The sequence below is a fragment of the Sarcophilus harrisii genome, chromosome 4, assembly GCF_902635505.1.
Source record: "Sarcophilus harrisii chromosome 4, mSarHar1.11, whole genome shotgun sequence".
Lineage (NCBI taxonomy): Eukaryota > Metazoa > Chordata > Mammalia > Dasyuromorphia > Dasyuridae > Sarcophilus > Sarcophilus harrisii.
The window spans coordinates 431,843,912-431,859,032 of NC_045429.1; the positions used below are offsets into that span (position 1 = coordinate 431,843,912).

General features: G+C 40.6%; 1 protein-coding gene across 1 annotated transcript in view; it reads left to right on the forward strand.

Moving 5' to 3' along the window:
* The window catches only part of LOC100919698 (acid-sensing ion channel 2), a 331,481-nt gene that overhangs the window by 303,283 nt on the left and 13,077 nt on the right, over window positions 1-15,121 (forward strand). The window contains exons 4-7 of the mRNA XM_031967604.1: window positions 7,310-7,460; window positions 8,224-8,280; window positions 10,686-10,839; window positions 12,745-12,836. Coding sequence (XP_031823464.1) covers window positions 7,310-7,460; window positions 8,224-8,280; window positions 10,686-10,839; window positions 12,745-12,836 — 454 coding nt within the window. The remainder of the gene's footprint in view (window positions 1-7,309; window positions 7,461-8,223; window positions 8,281-10,685; window positions 10,840-12,744; window positions 12,837-15,121) is intronic.

Consider the following 15,121-nt stretch of genomic DNA (forward strand, 5'->3'; position numbering starts at 1 on the left):
CCTGGGCCTCCAGCTACTAATTCCCTCTGACATTACCTACTATTTGTGTATCTTATGTCTATCTGCTTATCTAAGATATATCTACGGAATATTATATATCCACAAATATTTTTGTACCTTTAGATGAGTAATTAGATGGTAGAATGGAAAGAGTACTGGCTCTGGAGTCAGGAAAACTCATCTTCATAAGTTCAAATCTGGCTCCAGATATTCCTAGCTGTGTGACTTTGGGCAGGTCACAACCCTCAGTGACTGTTTGCCTCAGTTTTCTCATCTGCATAGTGAGCTGGAGGAGGAGATGGCCAACCATTCTAGTATCTCTGCCAAGAAAGTCCCATCAGAAGACAAAAAGGGTGAACTGACTTGCCCATAATCCAGCTAGTAAGTGTCTGAGGCTGGATTTGAACTCAGGAAGATGCGTCTTCCCAGCTTCAGATCAAATGCAATCCAATGCCCCGAAGCTTCCCTTAGAATTGATTTTATAGACCTTGACAAAGTTCCACAATGTCAGAGGTGAGATGGAACTTAGGTCTTCTGATTTCAGAAATGGAAAATGTTCACCTTACAATGCTACCTCATTACTTGTTTCCTTGGAAAGACTGATTCGAAATGGTTCCTTAGTACTTGACATGGACCATGGAGGGATCCCAGCCCAGTGGATAAGCCAGAGTGTTGACTGATCAAGAAGCTCTCTTAATTCTGTTTGAGGGTCTTCCTTTTCAGGAGCACCCTGAATATTCTGGGCTCTTCTGCAAACTCTCATGCCCAGAGAGAAGTATAAAGAGACTCCTGGTACAGTGGACAGAACGTAGGGACAGAGAAGAAAAACCCGAGTTCAAATATATATATTTTGCTGATGCAATTGGGGTTAAGTGACTTGCCCAGGGTCACACAGCTAGGAAATGTTAAGTGTCTAAGACCAGATTTGAACTCAGATCCTCCTGACTTCAGGACCGGTGCTCTATCCACTACATCATCAAGCATAACTTCAGACTTACTAGAAGTGTAATATTTTAAACCTCTTTCAGCCTCAGTTTCCTCTTCTGCAAATGGGGATGATAAGAACAGCATCTACCTCACAGAGTAGTTGTGAAGATCAAATGAGATATGTTTGTGCTTTGCAAACTGTAAAGTGCTCTGTAAATGCTTTTGTTAGCAGCATGATCTTTGGCTCCTGGGCCTTCATTACTCTGGTGGATCTTACTTTGGTAGATGGGAACGAGACAGATTGCCAGTGGTTTCCCTAACTTTCAGAGCAGCATCAATTACAGGCATTTTCTATATGTAGTTCACATGACTTTAACCTTTAGCGGTGGAAAGAGAAGTGGTGGGCGGGGGGACGGGAAAGATTCTGCGTTGCAAAAATGAAATGCTCTTTTCCCATTGATTTTCCTGGTAATTGACAGTCCCAACCAATAAGTCTGGGGCCCAAGATGTAATAACAATCATCGTTATCTCCATAAACCCAGGGAGCCAGGGACGCCAGCCAGTTCCCGGTGCCATAAGCACTGTTGGCTGCATAGTCAGAGCAGCCAAAGCCCAGCTGGGGGCAACACATGTCAGCTGGGGGAGAAGCTCAATATGGCCCAAGTCGGCTCAGGTGCTTGGCTCTGGGTAGCAGGAAGAGGAATTGATCAAACAGACACTGATGGGGATAAAAAGTGTCTGGACCTTGCAGCTGTTTGAGAAACCAAGAGACCAAACCTGAGAAGGAAGAAAAGGGTTGGTCTGAGGCAATAAAAGTGAGGAAGTTTGGTTCAGAGATTCAAAGTAAGAACAGATTAGGATAGAGAAAGATCTGGATGTAAGGTAGAAAGAGTCACTAGACTCCATCCCTCTTTGGGCTTTCAATGGGCTCTACTAGACTGAGCCCTGATAATTAAGATATTTATAAAATCTTATTTTTTATATTATTTTAATTGTAATTATTTTAATTTTATAATTATTTATTATAATTATTTTAATTTCTTTCTTTCTTTTTTTTTGCTGAGGCAATTGAGGTTAAGTGATTTGCCCAGGGTCACACAGACAGGAAGTGCTAAGTGTCTGAGGTTAGATTTGAACTCAGGTCCTCCTGACTTCAGAGCTGGTGCTCTATCCACTGCACCACCTAGCTGCCCCCAATTATTTTAACATTTTAGAAAATTTTTAAAAACCTCCAACAGATGTGGCCTGACTTGGTGGATAAAGACCTTAAAGGACCTGAGTTCAGATCCTGCCTCTGCCAAAATACTATTTCACCTGAACAAATAAATCACTTAACCTCTCACTGCCCAGAACAGTTATATTGCCACATGAAGTTCCACATACTGATGAAATCATAGGTTTTATCCAATAATCATCATCATCATAATATAGCCAACTATTAAAACACATAATAAGATTCCAGATAAGTAAAATATTATGAGCACCCAGCGAGAAATCAGCCACTCTCAATTTACATGAAAGATTCATTCATTCTTTAGCATTTTAAAGTATCTATTATAGCTTATGTTCTAGGACTACAGAGAAAAAATGAAATATTCCCTGTCTTCAGGGAGCTTATGTTCTAGGGGAGAAATAACACGTCTACTACCCATAGACACTGGGCCTCTCATTTCATTAGTATAAGAAGATCCTGAATAAGGAAATTCTTTTTTTACCAATTCAGGTCAATTCTCTGCAAATTATGGTCTTAGAGAGTTGTTTTAGGTATTGAGAAGTGGAAGTCATTTGTCCAGAGTCACATTCAGTCAGTATGTGTCAAAGCCTAGACCCTAAACTAAAGTCCTTCTGTCTTCAAGGTTAGCTCTTCCACTGCCAAGTCTTGCCGTCTCTCTTATATCTATGAGCCTGATCATAGAGCAAAAGCTGAAAATCAACTTAGAGCTCATCCAGGATGTCTTTGCCATTTTACTGACACCCAACTACTCTTGGTGACTTATTGAAGGATATACAAGTAAAAATGATCAGCGGTGAGATTTGAACTCAAGTTCTCTGATTCTAGCCAGTGTCCTAATGTACCATGATGACTCCTCTACAAAACAGAAAGCATAAGGTGGTTTCTTGCCAAGTTTAGTGTAAATGGAATGTCTATAAACAAGTTCTATTTGTTTCTATATCACCAGAGAGATGCAATCTTAATTTCTGATTGATCAATGGGTCATGGTTCGCATCATTTCTGATTGACCAGTGGGTCATGATTCACATCATTCATGACCTCAAATATTAAACCCTCCATTAGTAAGGAACCTAGAATCCATTTCTGAGAGGAAAACTCTTTTGGTAATGTAAATGGTGAATTTGTTGGTACTCTCCCCTTTTGTTGTTTCAGGGCACCCAGGGCACATCACAGGGGAGCAATGACTGGCTGGGTGTTTCTTTAATCCTTTTCTGATTTACCAAGACTTGCTGGGTCAGCGGTTCCTTGAGCCCCAGTCAATGCAAAAAGATTTATGTTCAGTCGTAGTTTCTGGTGCTGGGTCAGTCTCCGCTCTTTTTACTTCTGAAATTAAATGCTCCGGCAGGGCAGAGCATGGGCTGGCCTGTGTCTTCAGAGGAAATAAATCTTGACGTGAGGGAGTTGCTCCCAAGGTACCTGTCCTAACCGTCTTGCCATTGATGCCTCCATTATTCACTGATGATTTCGTTTTTGTTCTAATTGAGCAGGGATGTCAGAAAGGAGCCTCTAGAAGCAAACACAATACGATCCTTTGTAGACATGCTTAAATCAACCCACACACTGCAATAAAAACATCAGAATAAAAACCAGCCCCATAAACTCAGTCTCCGATAGCAGCCCCTCCATCTGGGTGAGCCAGATTGAAAGTTTGCACTTGGATCACTCGAGGAAACAAATGAAAAGAGCCCTCAGTAGCTTGTCAGAGAGAACAGAAAGGCATGGAAAGCCCCTACAGAGAGACTGTAACTGAGAACCAGATGGCTAAAGGTGGGACAAGCCTTAGAAACCTGCAGCCTGGCCAAACTGGTCTCTGGCCCTTTAGCCATCTCCTAGCTCCATATCTTTGCCAAGGTCATCCCACGTGTCAGAATGCCATCCCTCTGCCTCACAGGATCCCTTCTTTACTTCAAGGGAGAACACAAGCACAGCCTTCTACATAAAGCCTTTTTCTCCTTCCAAGACGATTGTGCGCTTAATCATTACTGTCCAGTCGTTTTTCAGTTGTGTCCAACTCTTCATATCGTCATTTAAGGTTTTCTTGGTTAAAACACTGGAGGGGTTTGCCATTTCCTTCTCCAGCTCCTTTTACAGATGAGGAAACAGGGTTAAGTGACTTTTGCAGGGTCACACAATTAATAAGTGTCTGAAGCCAGATCTGAACTCTTGGAAATAAGTCTTTCTGATTCCAGAGCTGATGCTCTATCCACTTAGCCACCTACCTGCCTTGCATTTAACTACTTTTAATTTATTTGTATTTAATCTATATAAATGCATATGTGTTTTGCCTGTGAAAATGTATACTCTGTGAGAAAAGGATTCTTGCACTCATTGTATTTGTATCCCTGGCACCTTGTACAGTGCCTGGTGAAAAATAGGCAATTAATAAATTTTTAGTGGTTGGTTGGTTGGTTGATTGACCCAACAAGGGATTTGGCAGGGAAAAAATACAGATTCTCAAAGCAACTGAGTGGCTTGCTCATGGTCAATCCATCAGTCAATAAACATATATTAGGTACCTACTATGTGCCAGGCACTGGGTCCTGTACTGACACTCCGATCTCTGCAGCTTTGGAATTTACCATGTGAATGGCGTACACCTAAAGTTTCAGATTGCCAGGGCCAACCTCGAAAACCTGCTTCCCCTGGCCAGGGAGAGACAGATGGCTTCCTGGGCTGTCCCCCAGCTTTCTGGAAGGAGGGAGGAGAGGAAAAAATAGCTGAAACCAAATATTCTCAGATAAAAATTGACTACCAGAGATTAGAGTTTATATTTCAAAGCCCTTCATATAAAATTATCTCATTCAGTCCTCACATTGACCCTGAGAAATAGGTGAAGTTTGTATCATTCCTATTTTACAGACGAGGACAAAGGGAGTAAGTAACTTGACTTGCCCAAGATCACAAAGCTATTAAGTATTTCAAGTGTGATTTCAATCAAGATCTTCTTAATTCCAAGTTCAGCACTCTAGCCATGATGACAACAGTGACTTATGATAGTCACCTTAAAGAGCTATATAAATGCTTTTATTTTTCTTAGGACATCTAGATGGTAGAATGGAGAGAGGACCGGGTCTAGAGTCAGGAAGCCTCATGTTCATGAGTTCAAATCCAGCTTCAGACATTTACTAGCTTTGTGTCTCTGGGCAAGTCATTTAACCCTGTTTGCCTCAGTTTCTTCATCGATAAAATAAGCTGAAGAAAGAAATGGCAAACCCCTTTAATGTCTTTGTCAAGAAGACCCTAAATTGGGTCACAAAGAGTCAGACACAATTAAAATAGTCGAGAACAAATTGTTTTTCTGGCTGGGGTGGGGGAGAGGAAGAGGGAACAGGCAGGAGAAAAGGAAAGAAATCCCTCATTCAGCTACAAAATGCAGTGTGTGGTCTGGGGGACTTGGAATTAGTAAGATCTAAATTTAAATCCTGCCTCATATATTCTGGGCAAGTTACCTAAACTCTTTCAGCCTCAATTTCCTCATTTGTAATATGGGGCCAGTCATAGTACCTACTTTTTGAGGCTATTTTAAGGATCAAATGAAATATTCTCTGGAAAAAAATTTAAAGTACTAAGTGATTTTAAAGTGAACTCTAGTTATTAGTAAATGCTTATCAGTTGACAAAAACTAAAATACAATAAAAAATTGTGTGTGTGTGTGTGTGTGTGTGTGTGTGTGTGTGTGTGTGTGACTGTCTGTGAGTAGGCAGTGCAGAGACTGGGACATTTCCACAGCAAGAGTTCAGAGGCCCTGAATCCCTGGCACAAAAGTAGATCTAGACAGGAAGGTAACATTACATATTTAGAGCAGCAGTTTCTCAAAGTTCTGGGACCTAAAGACCATTGGGGAACCCTTTTGCTTTCATGATGTTCATGAAGGCAAGACTATTGTCATAATTATACTAAGACATTTGAAATTTTAATATAGCAAATAGCATTTGGGGTAATCTACATAAACAAAGGTATAACTCCTTATAATTTTTAGGCTGTCAAAGGGTCCTGAGAACAAAAAAAAAGTGAGTTGGTTGCTAAAGCAAAAGATAAATGAAAGCAGAATAAAGAAGGAGAAGGCTTAGCAAGGTAGATTGAAGCTAGACCATGGAAAGCTATCATTGCCCCTCTAAAAAATTTGGACTTTCTCCAAATCAACATGTCTGATGAAATTCTGCTGCTTAGAGTCACTCCTTAGGTGTCTTCTGTATATGTCAATGGTTTTAGAATCAGAAAAATCTGTGTTCTAATTCTGGCTATCACTATCTGGGTGACTCAGGAAACTCACTGAGCCTCACTACAAATAGTAATAACTGACATTTCTATAGTGCATAAGTATCTATCAGTCAATCAACCAACAAGAATTGAGGAGAAAGAGAGAAAGACAAAGAGACAGGAGACAGAGATAGAGATGATAGTCAAATAGAGATGTGGATAGGCAGATAGATAGATCGATCGATCAATAGATAGATGGATGGACAGATGGATGTGTGGATAGTTAAAAAACATAGATGGATAGATAGATAGACAGACAGATGAATTGTAATTAGGCAGAAAGATAGATAGATAGATAGATGGATGGATGAATGAATGAGTATATAGATGGATATCTGGATGGATGTGTGGATAGATGGGTAGATAGGCAGACAGAGAGAAAGAAAGAAAGAAAGAGAGAAAGAAAGAAAGAGAAAAAGAAAGAAAGAGAGAAAGAGAGAAAGAAAGAAAGAAAGAAAGAAAGAAAGAAAGAAAGAAAGAAAGAGAGAAAGAGAGAAAGAAAGAAAGAAAGAAAGAAAGAAAGAAAGAAAGAAAGAAAGACCGAAAGACCACTGTGTGAAAGGAACTCCAGCTAGGTCCTAGAGATATCAATGCAGAAAATAAAATAATCCACCCCTATTCATGAGGGCCTTCCATTCTAATTGGAAACACTTTCTCATTAGAACTTTACCAGGCCATCTGATAGATGTTTTCATCCTCATTTTACAGGTGGAGAAACTGAGGCTGAGAAAAGTTAAATAGCTCGCTTTTGGTCGTCCCAATGTTGCCAGAGATAGAATTTGAACTCTCATATTTTTCTGACTCCAGCTCCAGCATGAGTTCCATAATAACCCGCACAGACTCAGTCCTCCCACACTAACCGATGTCTACTTCCTTCCTCTCTTCCAGCTCACTTACCTGCCCCCTCCTTGGGGTGAATGCCGATCTTCAGAGATGGGACTCGACTTTTTTCCTGTTTACAGCATCACAGCTTGTAGGATTGACTGTGAAACCCGTTACATTGTGGAAAACTGTAACTGCCGGATGGTTCACATGCCAGGTCAGTGACATCCTGGCCAGGAGCTCTGAGCTCCAGGAGCCGGGAGGGACAGGGAATGGCTTTCTGCTTCCTACTTTCACCTAAGCTCTTTTTCTGAACTTCTATATCCCAGCACTAAATTTTTTGCAATGGATAAAAGTTCTGACCTGGAATCAGGAAGACCTAAATTCAAATACTATCTCAGATGCTAAGTATATGACCAAGGTCAAGTATCACCACCTCTCTCTACCTCAGTTTTCCCAATTTTGAAATGGGGATACTAGAAATAAAAACTCTAATGTGCAGGGTTGTGATAAAGATGAGTGAAATAATATTTGTAAAGTGCTCAGTTCAGTGCCTGGCACATAATAGACTATATAAATTCTTATTCCCTTCCCTGTTGTTGTTCCCAAAGCATGGATTCTTAACTTAGAGTCTGTGAATTTGGTTTTTAAAAATATTTTAAGTACTTTATTTCAACATAATTGATTTCCTTGGGAATCCTATGCATTTTCTCTTATGCATTTAAAAGCTTTCTTTTGAGAAGGGATCCAGAGGCGTCATTAGACTCCCAAAGGGATCCAAGGGACAATAAAAATTAAAACCCAACCCTAAATCATGATAGGAATATGATTTATTATTAGAAACCATATCCCATCTTCTTCACTACTCATTGGCGGTGCAAACTAAGAAAGGTCTCTTCTCTGAATGGTAGGTCCCATGCTGGAGAAAGAATCACATGCAAGTTCCTGAGTCGCTTTATCACTGTTTTCTGTCCATGCAGGGGATGCCCCTTTCTGCACCCCAGAGCAGCACAAGGAGTGTGCGGAGCCAGCCTTAGGTCAGTACTCTTGACTATTTATTTCTCTCCGAGGAAGGGAACAGGAAATTCCCCTTCTTTTGTAATGGTGGGAAAAGACCGGGAATGAGGGTTCTGAGCATCTGGGCTTGCCATGAGATGTGTCTGATGGAAACAAATTAATGAGAAAAGGGAGGAAAGGAATGGGAAAAGATCAGGACATGGAGAAAAGATGAAGAAAGAGGAGAGAGTTAATGAATAGAGGGAGAGATTAGGGATAGAGATAATAGTGAGTGGAGAGAGGTGATGAAAGATGGACAGAGGTTCAGGTGCTAGAGAGAGAAAAGTGCAGAAAAACTCATCAGATGAGAGAAAGCCAAGAAGTAGTGAACAGAGGAGCAAAAGATGCCCAGAAAAGCAGGAAGTCCAGGAGCCAGGTGATGGAGAGAGAATGGGAAGTGGAGAAAACTCAGTGAATGGTGAGAAAGAAGTCCATGAGCTAGACAGTAAACTAAGGAGCAGGAGGTAGCCAAAGGGCCAATTAATGGCGGGAGGATGGGAAATAGAAATAGGGAGGATTAAAAGATGCGAAGATAGAAAGAAATGGTGGTCAGAAGATGTGGAAAGAGTCAGGAGAGAAAAGATAGTGAACTAAGGATCAGATGCAAAAGTTAGTTAGTAAATAGGAAATAGAAAGAGGAAGGGCTAGAATGTGGAAAGAAAATGAAGAATAAAGTGAGGATCAAAAGGTGACAAGAGAGCCAAGGGATTAAGAGAAGATGAAGAATGAAGTTAGGATGAGGGGAAGGAGGGAAGATGGGGAGTAGAAAGAGGTAATGGAGAATAATTGGTTTCCTTTATAATCCTCTGCATTTTCTTTTTATGCATTCTTTTGAAGAGGTCCATAGGTTTCACTAGATTTTCAAAGAGATAAAGGGGACAATACATATTAAGAACCCTGCCCTAAAGCATGATAGGAGTACTAGAGTGAGAATAGGAATGGAGGGATACTTGGGAAATTAGGAGAAGAAAAATACAGATTTGGAGAATAGAAAGAAAGCTAAGAGATGGGAAGAACACGGGGGAAGGAGAGAGGTCCAGTGGGGAGAGGACAAGACCAAGAAACAGACAGAAGTTGGGGAGTAAAGAGAGAAATGAGAAACCGAGAAAGATCTAGGAAAAAACCATTCTGAGTCACAGCTTTACTGATGGTAGGTAGGGTCACCTTCAGACATGAAAGATGGCACATTACGAAGAAGTTGAGTCTGCTTTTTACATGATTGATTTAACACAAAGAGGACTCCATCCCAGTTATCTTACGTGAGCTACGGTCCCATGGCCCAAAACCTTGGCCTTCCTGGCATGCATCCAGGATGATCATTCCTGGAGGGCCTGCTGGGAGAAATAATGAGCAGTCCATCTAAGGCCCTGAATTTCTCTCCTCTCCCAAACAGTCTTGCCCAGCACTTCACAAAGCGGTTTCCAAACACATGAACAGAGAGAATTTTTAAGCAATGTCTAACTCTTTTTAGTGGCTTCAGAGGAGACTTCTGAGTGGCTAGAAGCCAGAGGGAGGTAGTTCTGGACTCACATTTTGATCCCCCCAGAGCAATGGGGAGCCTACTGTATGACTGGGGCTGGGGGTGGGTGAAGGGAGAGGAAACAATTGGCAAAGATCTGGAAACTTTTCTGAATTAAGAATCTGATAGAATCCACACTGCCCAAAGGACCAGACAGTGTGGTGCTGAGAAAAAAAAGTGTTGGATTTGGAATGAAAAGGCCTGATATTAAATCCGGACTCTTCATGCCTTTGGGCAAGTCAATGAACTCTCTCAGGGCCTTATTTTCCATATCTTTAAAATGAATCTTTAAAATGGCCTATGAATTCCCATTTGCTCTTATTATGATCCTCTTTTTAAAAAATGATGCAGAGGAGATTCAGAAATAGGAAGAAAGAAAGAAAATATCAAAGATAAGAGTAAGGTTTAATGCTTCTATCACTTGACTCATGGGCACCATATGCCACAAAGCAGAGATTTCAGGTGGGTAAATCTAACGTGAACTGTCTCTTTTCCCTCTCCCTGCAAGAAGCTAAAGGGAGGGAAGGAAACAAAATCCACACAACTTATTGGCTCTGAAATCCCTGGGACAATTCACTATGCAGTAATGCTCAACATCAGTCCTGCATTGGGTTCTAACATATCAGTTGTTCCCCATTTTAGAGATGGGAATATAGACTCTTGAGGGATCCTTGAGGAGCCAAGCATCTCATGAGCTTCCTCATGAGCATCCTTCAGGGCAAGGGGTCCTCACGGTCTAATCTTCACAAATATCCTGGTGAGACTACTGCTCCATTTGTAAATGAATGAGTTCCCCACATTTAGAAGTATTCAAACTAAGTAAGTGACCACCATTTGAACTGAATGCTGCCTGTCTCTCTTCACCAGGTCTACTTGCTGAAAAGGACAGTAATTACTGTCTCTGCAGGACGCCCTGTAACCTGACCCGCTATAATAAGGAGCTCTCCATGGTGAAGATTCCCAGCAAGACTTCGGCCAAGTATCTCGAGAAGAAATTCAACAGATCAGAAAAGTATATCTCGTGAGTAAAATGGATGAAAAAGATGTATGAGCCAGGGAGGAGACAGAGGGAGACAGGATATGGGTAAGGAACGTAAAGGTGTACAGCTGATGGCCAAATCTTCCTTCATGATGGGAAAAGTTAGATTAAAAAATATGTTGCCCTCTCAAAAACAGATGGGACAGATCATTTATATACATTTTGTTTTTTTAAGACATAATCAGACATGAACTATATCACCCTAATCAAGTCTCTTCACCTTCTACTAAATCACAGACCAGCTGAAATCTCCATTGATATAAAAGAAATCTTCTCCAACCTGATGAAACCATAATCCTTTCTTGTCTTCATGAGGCTTCTGTCATATTCACTCTGAATTATGTAGTAAACATTATCATTCCCATTCTTCAGATGAAGAAGCTCAAGTCACTCAGTTAGTAACTGACAAAGGTCTCCTGGCTCCAGCTATGATGCTCCCCAAAGGCTCTTAAGGCACCATGTCACCAACCAGCCTCCAGGGGCTTTGAAATGATGATCCACTCCCCCACACACACATAGAATCCTTTTTGTTCTCCTATGACTACAGCTCACTGGAAGACTTTGAATCTCTCTGTAAGCAGAGAAGGAACAGCAGGATTTGCCAAGCCCTGCTGCTTTGTAGATATTCTCCAGGAACACAATTACTTTGACTGCTGAGATGTGTCTTGGTGCCTTGTCTGCTTCCTAGTGCAAAACAGGATAGATTAATTTCCACCAGAAGCTCCCTCCCAATCTCACACCTTCCTCTTTACCTCCCTACCAAGCTAGGGCTGCTAAATACAGTCCCTGGCACGAGGAACCTCCCTGCAAAAGCCCAAGCACTGCCTGCCTGATGCTTGGCAGGAGGAGAGGATGAAGTTCCAAATCCCAGCATGTGAATGCAACTCGGTGGTACCATGGGTGGAACTCTAGACTTTGAGGCAGTATGACCTGAGTTCAAATCCTGTCTAAGATATTTATATCTGTATCTCCCTAAGTGAGTCGCGTAGTTTCTTTATATCTCTATTTCCTTATCTAGAAAATATCTAGATTATCCTTATCCTTATCTAGAAAATAAAAATAATGGCATTTACCTCCCAAGATCATTAAGAGGACAACATATTTATAAAGTACTTTGCAAATCTTAAAATTTAGTAAATGCTAGTTGTTAATATCATTATTATTCCATCAGCTAAGAGAGATAAATGGAGTGCTAAAAGACGTAAGGGCATCTAGATGGCACCATAGTGAATAGAGTGCTGGAGTCAAGAAAACTCATTTTTGTGAGTTCAAATCCAATCTAAGACACTTACCAGTTGTGTGATCTTGAGCAAGTCACTTAACTCTGTTTGCCTCAGTTTCCTTATCTGTCAAATAAGCTAGAGAAGGAAATGACAGAGCACTCCAGTTTGGTCTGCCATTTCCTTCCCCAGCTAAAGACTGAAGCAACTGAACAGCAACAAAATGGGGCTTGTAGCCAATAGCTGACCTATGTCCACCCTATGCAAGGCTGAGCTCCTGTGCCTCCAGAGCAGACTGAGAGAGAGCATTGGTGCCCCTGGTATGTTTTCATCCACACTGAGCTTTCAGCCCTTGCCATCCCACTCAAACAATTTTGATTTATCACAGAGTAAATTCCCACATGCCCCCGAAAGCAGATCTTCTGGTCTTAAAGATATGTGTATTTATATAAAAAGTAATAATAATCTTGAAAAGATCCCACTCAATGCACCCACCCTGTTTATGCACTCAAGGAAAATGTCCAGCTCTTAGACTGAGGGACTTGGAGGCCAGATTAGGCAGATATAAGGAAAAGAGCAGTAAAGGAGAAAAGGAAAATTAGTGAAGGAAAAAGAGAAAAGGGAGTTGGGTAGCCTGCTTAAATGCTTCTAAATATTCCTTCAACAGAGAGAACATTCTCGTTCTGGATATATTTTTTGAAGCGCTCAATTATGAGACAATTGAGCAGAAGAAAGCATATGAAGTTGCAGCCTTACTTGGTAAGCCAGATTTGCTATTCATGTCTTTCTAAAAATCTCGCTAGAGATGGAGATGGGTGGGTGGTGACGGTGTGGGTAGGCAGGGATCTCTTTGGTATCCTGCCAGGGAGTGCCACTGAAAATGCTTGGCCCAGAGTCAGACGATCTGGGTTTCAAACTTCGATCTATCCTGAAGCAGTCACTTAATCTTTGTGAACCTCAGTTTCATAATCTGTAAAATGGGAATAATTGACATTTGCATACCTCACTTATAAGGGAAAAAAAAAACTTTATAAGTCTTGGACAGCTTTAAGAATGAGTTGTTCTTGTTACTTTGTGAAGCTTATGCTGTTTTCCCAATCCAAGAAATGGGGAATCTTTGGCTTTTATTTCTAAGTCAATTAGTCAACAAGCATTTATTAAATGCCTGTTGTATGTCAGGTCCTGCACTAAGTAAGCACTTAAACCTCTTAAGAAAGGCAGCTAGGTTATACAGTGGTTAGAGCACCAGCTCTGGAGTCAAGAGGACCTAAGTTCAAACTGGCTTCAGATGCTTACTAGCTGTGTGACCCTAGGTAAGTCACTTAGCCCTGATGTCTTTAAAAAAAAAAAAAAAACAATTAAAAAAAGCTATGTACCATGGTGAAAATAGCATGACCTGGAATTCAGAAGACCTCAGTTACCTCATCCCATCTCTTCCCACATCCCTTATTACATGACCTCAGGCAAGTAAATCTCTTTTCCTGCAATAATCTGTTCTTTCTTCTATAACAATAATAATTATAACTAGGATTTATGTAGTGATTTAGGTTTTCAAAGCATTATTACATTATTTCATTTGGTATTTACAACCGTGAGAAATAGGTGTTGTTATTAATAATAATTATTATTATTAGTTGAGGAAACTAGGGTTGAGAAGTTGTGACTTGCTCAGGATCTGATTCTGAGGTAGGATTTGAACTCAGTACTTGCTAATTCTATGATCCTTCACTCCCAAATGAATGTTCTCAAATTGGGGAAAAAGATAGTAGCCCTCAGAGAAGGGCCCCTAGGAGGCAGGAGCTGGAAAGGAGAACACAGAAGAGCAGACTAGGTATGTCCCACCTATGGAGAGCCCTACATCCAGAAGGCCCGAAAGTTAGCTCTGGGTGCCCCAGAAAAGGGCAAAATGAGGGCTCTCATTGCCCCCTCCTTCTCTGGCCTTTCACTGAAATATGTGTGGTTTGATTGCACCTACAGAATGATAAATTCCCAGAGTTCCATAGGTCACTTGACACTAGTTTCCCCCAGAGATCCAAAGCACAATTTTGAGGGGCCTGTAACAGGCCCCTGGAAAGTGTGTGATATCAAAGATCTTTGCCCATCTTTAATATCAAAACATTCAAAATTTTAAAAACAAGATAAATTACAGAATTCTATGACTTCAGAAGAATTTCAATAGATGCTTGCCTTTACAAAAGGGTTCCAATTAAATATAAAAAGGAGTCCTCTCAGTGTTTCTACTGGGCTTATATTCCAAAGAGATTTTAAAGGAGGGAAAGGGGCCCATATGTGCAAGAATGTTTATGGCAGCCCTTTTTATAGTGGCAAGAAAATGGAAACTGAGTGGATGCCCATCAATTGGGGAATGGCTGAATAAGTTATGGGATATAAATGTTAGGGAATATTATTGTTCTGTAAGAAACGACCAGCAGAATGATTTCAGAAAGGCCTGGAGAGACTTACACGAACTGATGCTGAGTGAAATGAGCAGAACCAGGAGATCATTATTATACACTTCAACAGCAAGATTATACGTTGGTCATTTCTGATGGATGGGATTCTTTCCAAGAGTGAAATGATTTAGATCAGTTCCAGTGATCTTGTAATGAAGAGAACCAGCTGCCCCCAGAGAGAGGCCCGAGGGAACTGAGTGTGGATCACAACATAACATTCTTGCTCTTTTTATTGTTTGATTGCATTTAATTTCTTTGTAATTTTTTCCGGTTTGATTTGATTTTTTTTTTTTTGGACAGCAAGATAATTGTATAAATATTGTATAAATAATTGTATAAATATGTATGCGTGTGTTGGATTTAATATATATTTCTATCATGTTTAACATACATTGGATTACTTCCCATCTAGGAGAGGACATGGGGGAAGAGAGGAAAAAGTGGAACACAAAGTTTTGCAAGGGCTAATGTTAAAGAATTGTCCATGCATATGTTTTGAAAAATAAAAGGCTTGAATTTTTTTAAAAGGAGTCTTCTAATAGAAATGTCCCAAAGTGAAATAAGGTGCCTTGACAAAGTAGTAAGCTCCCC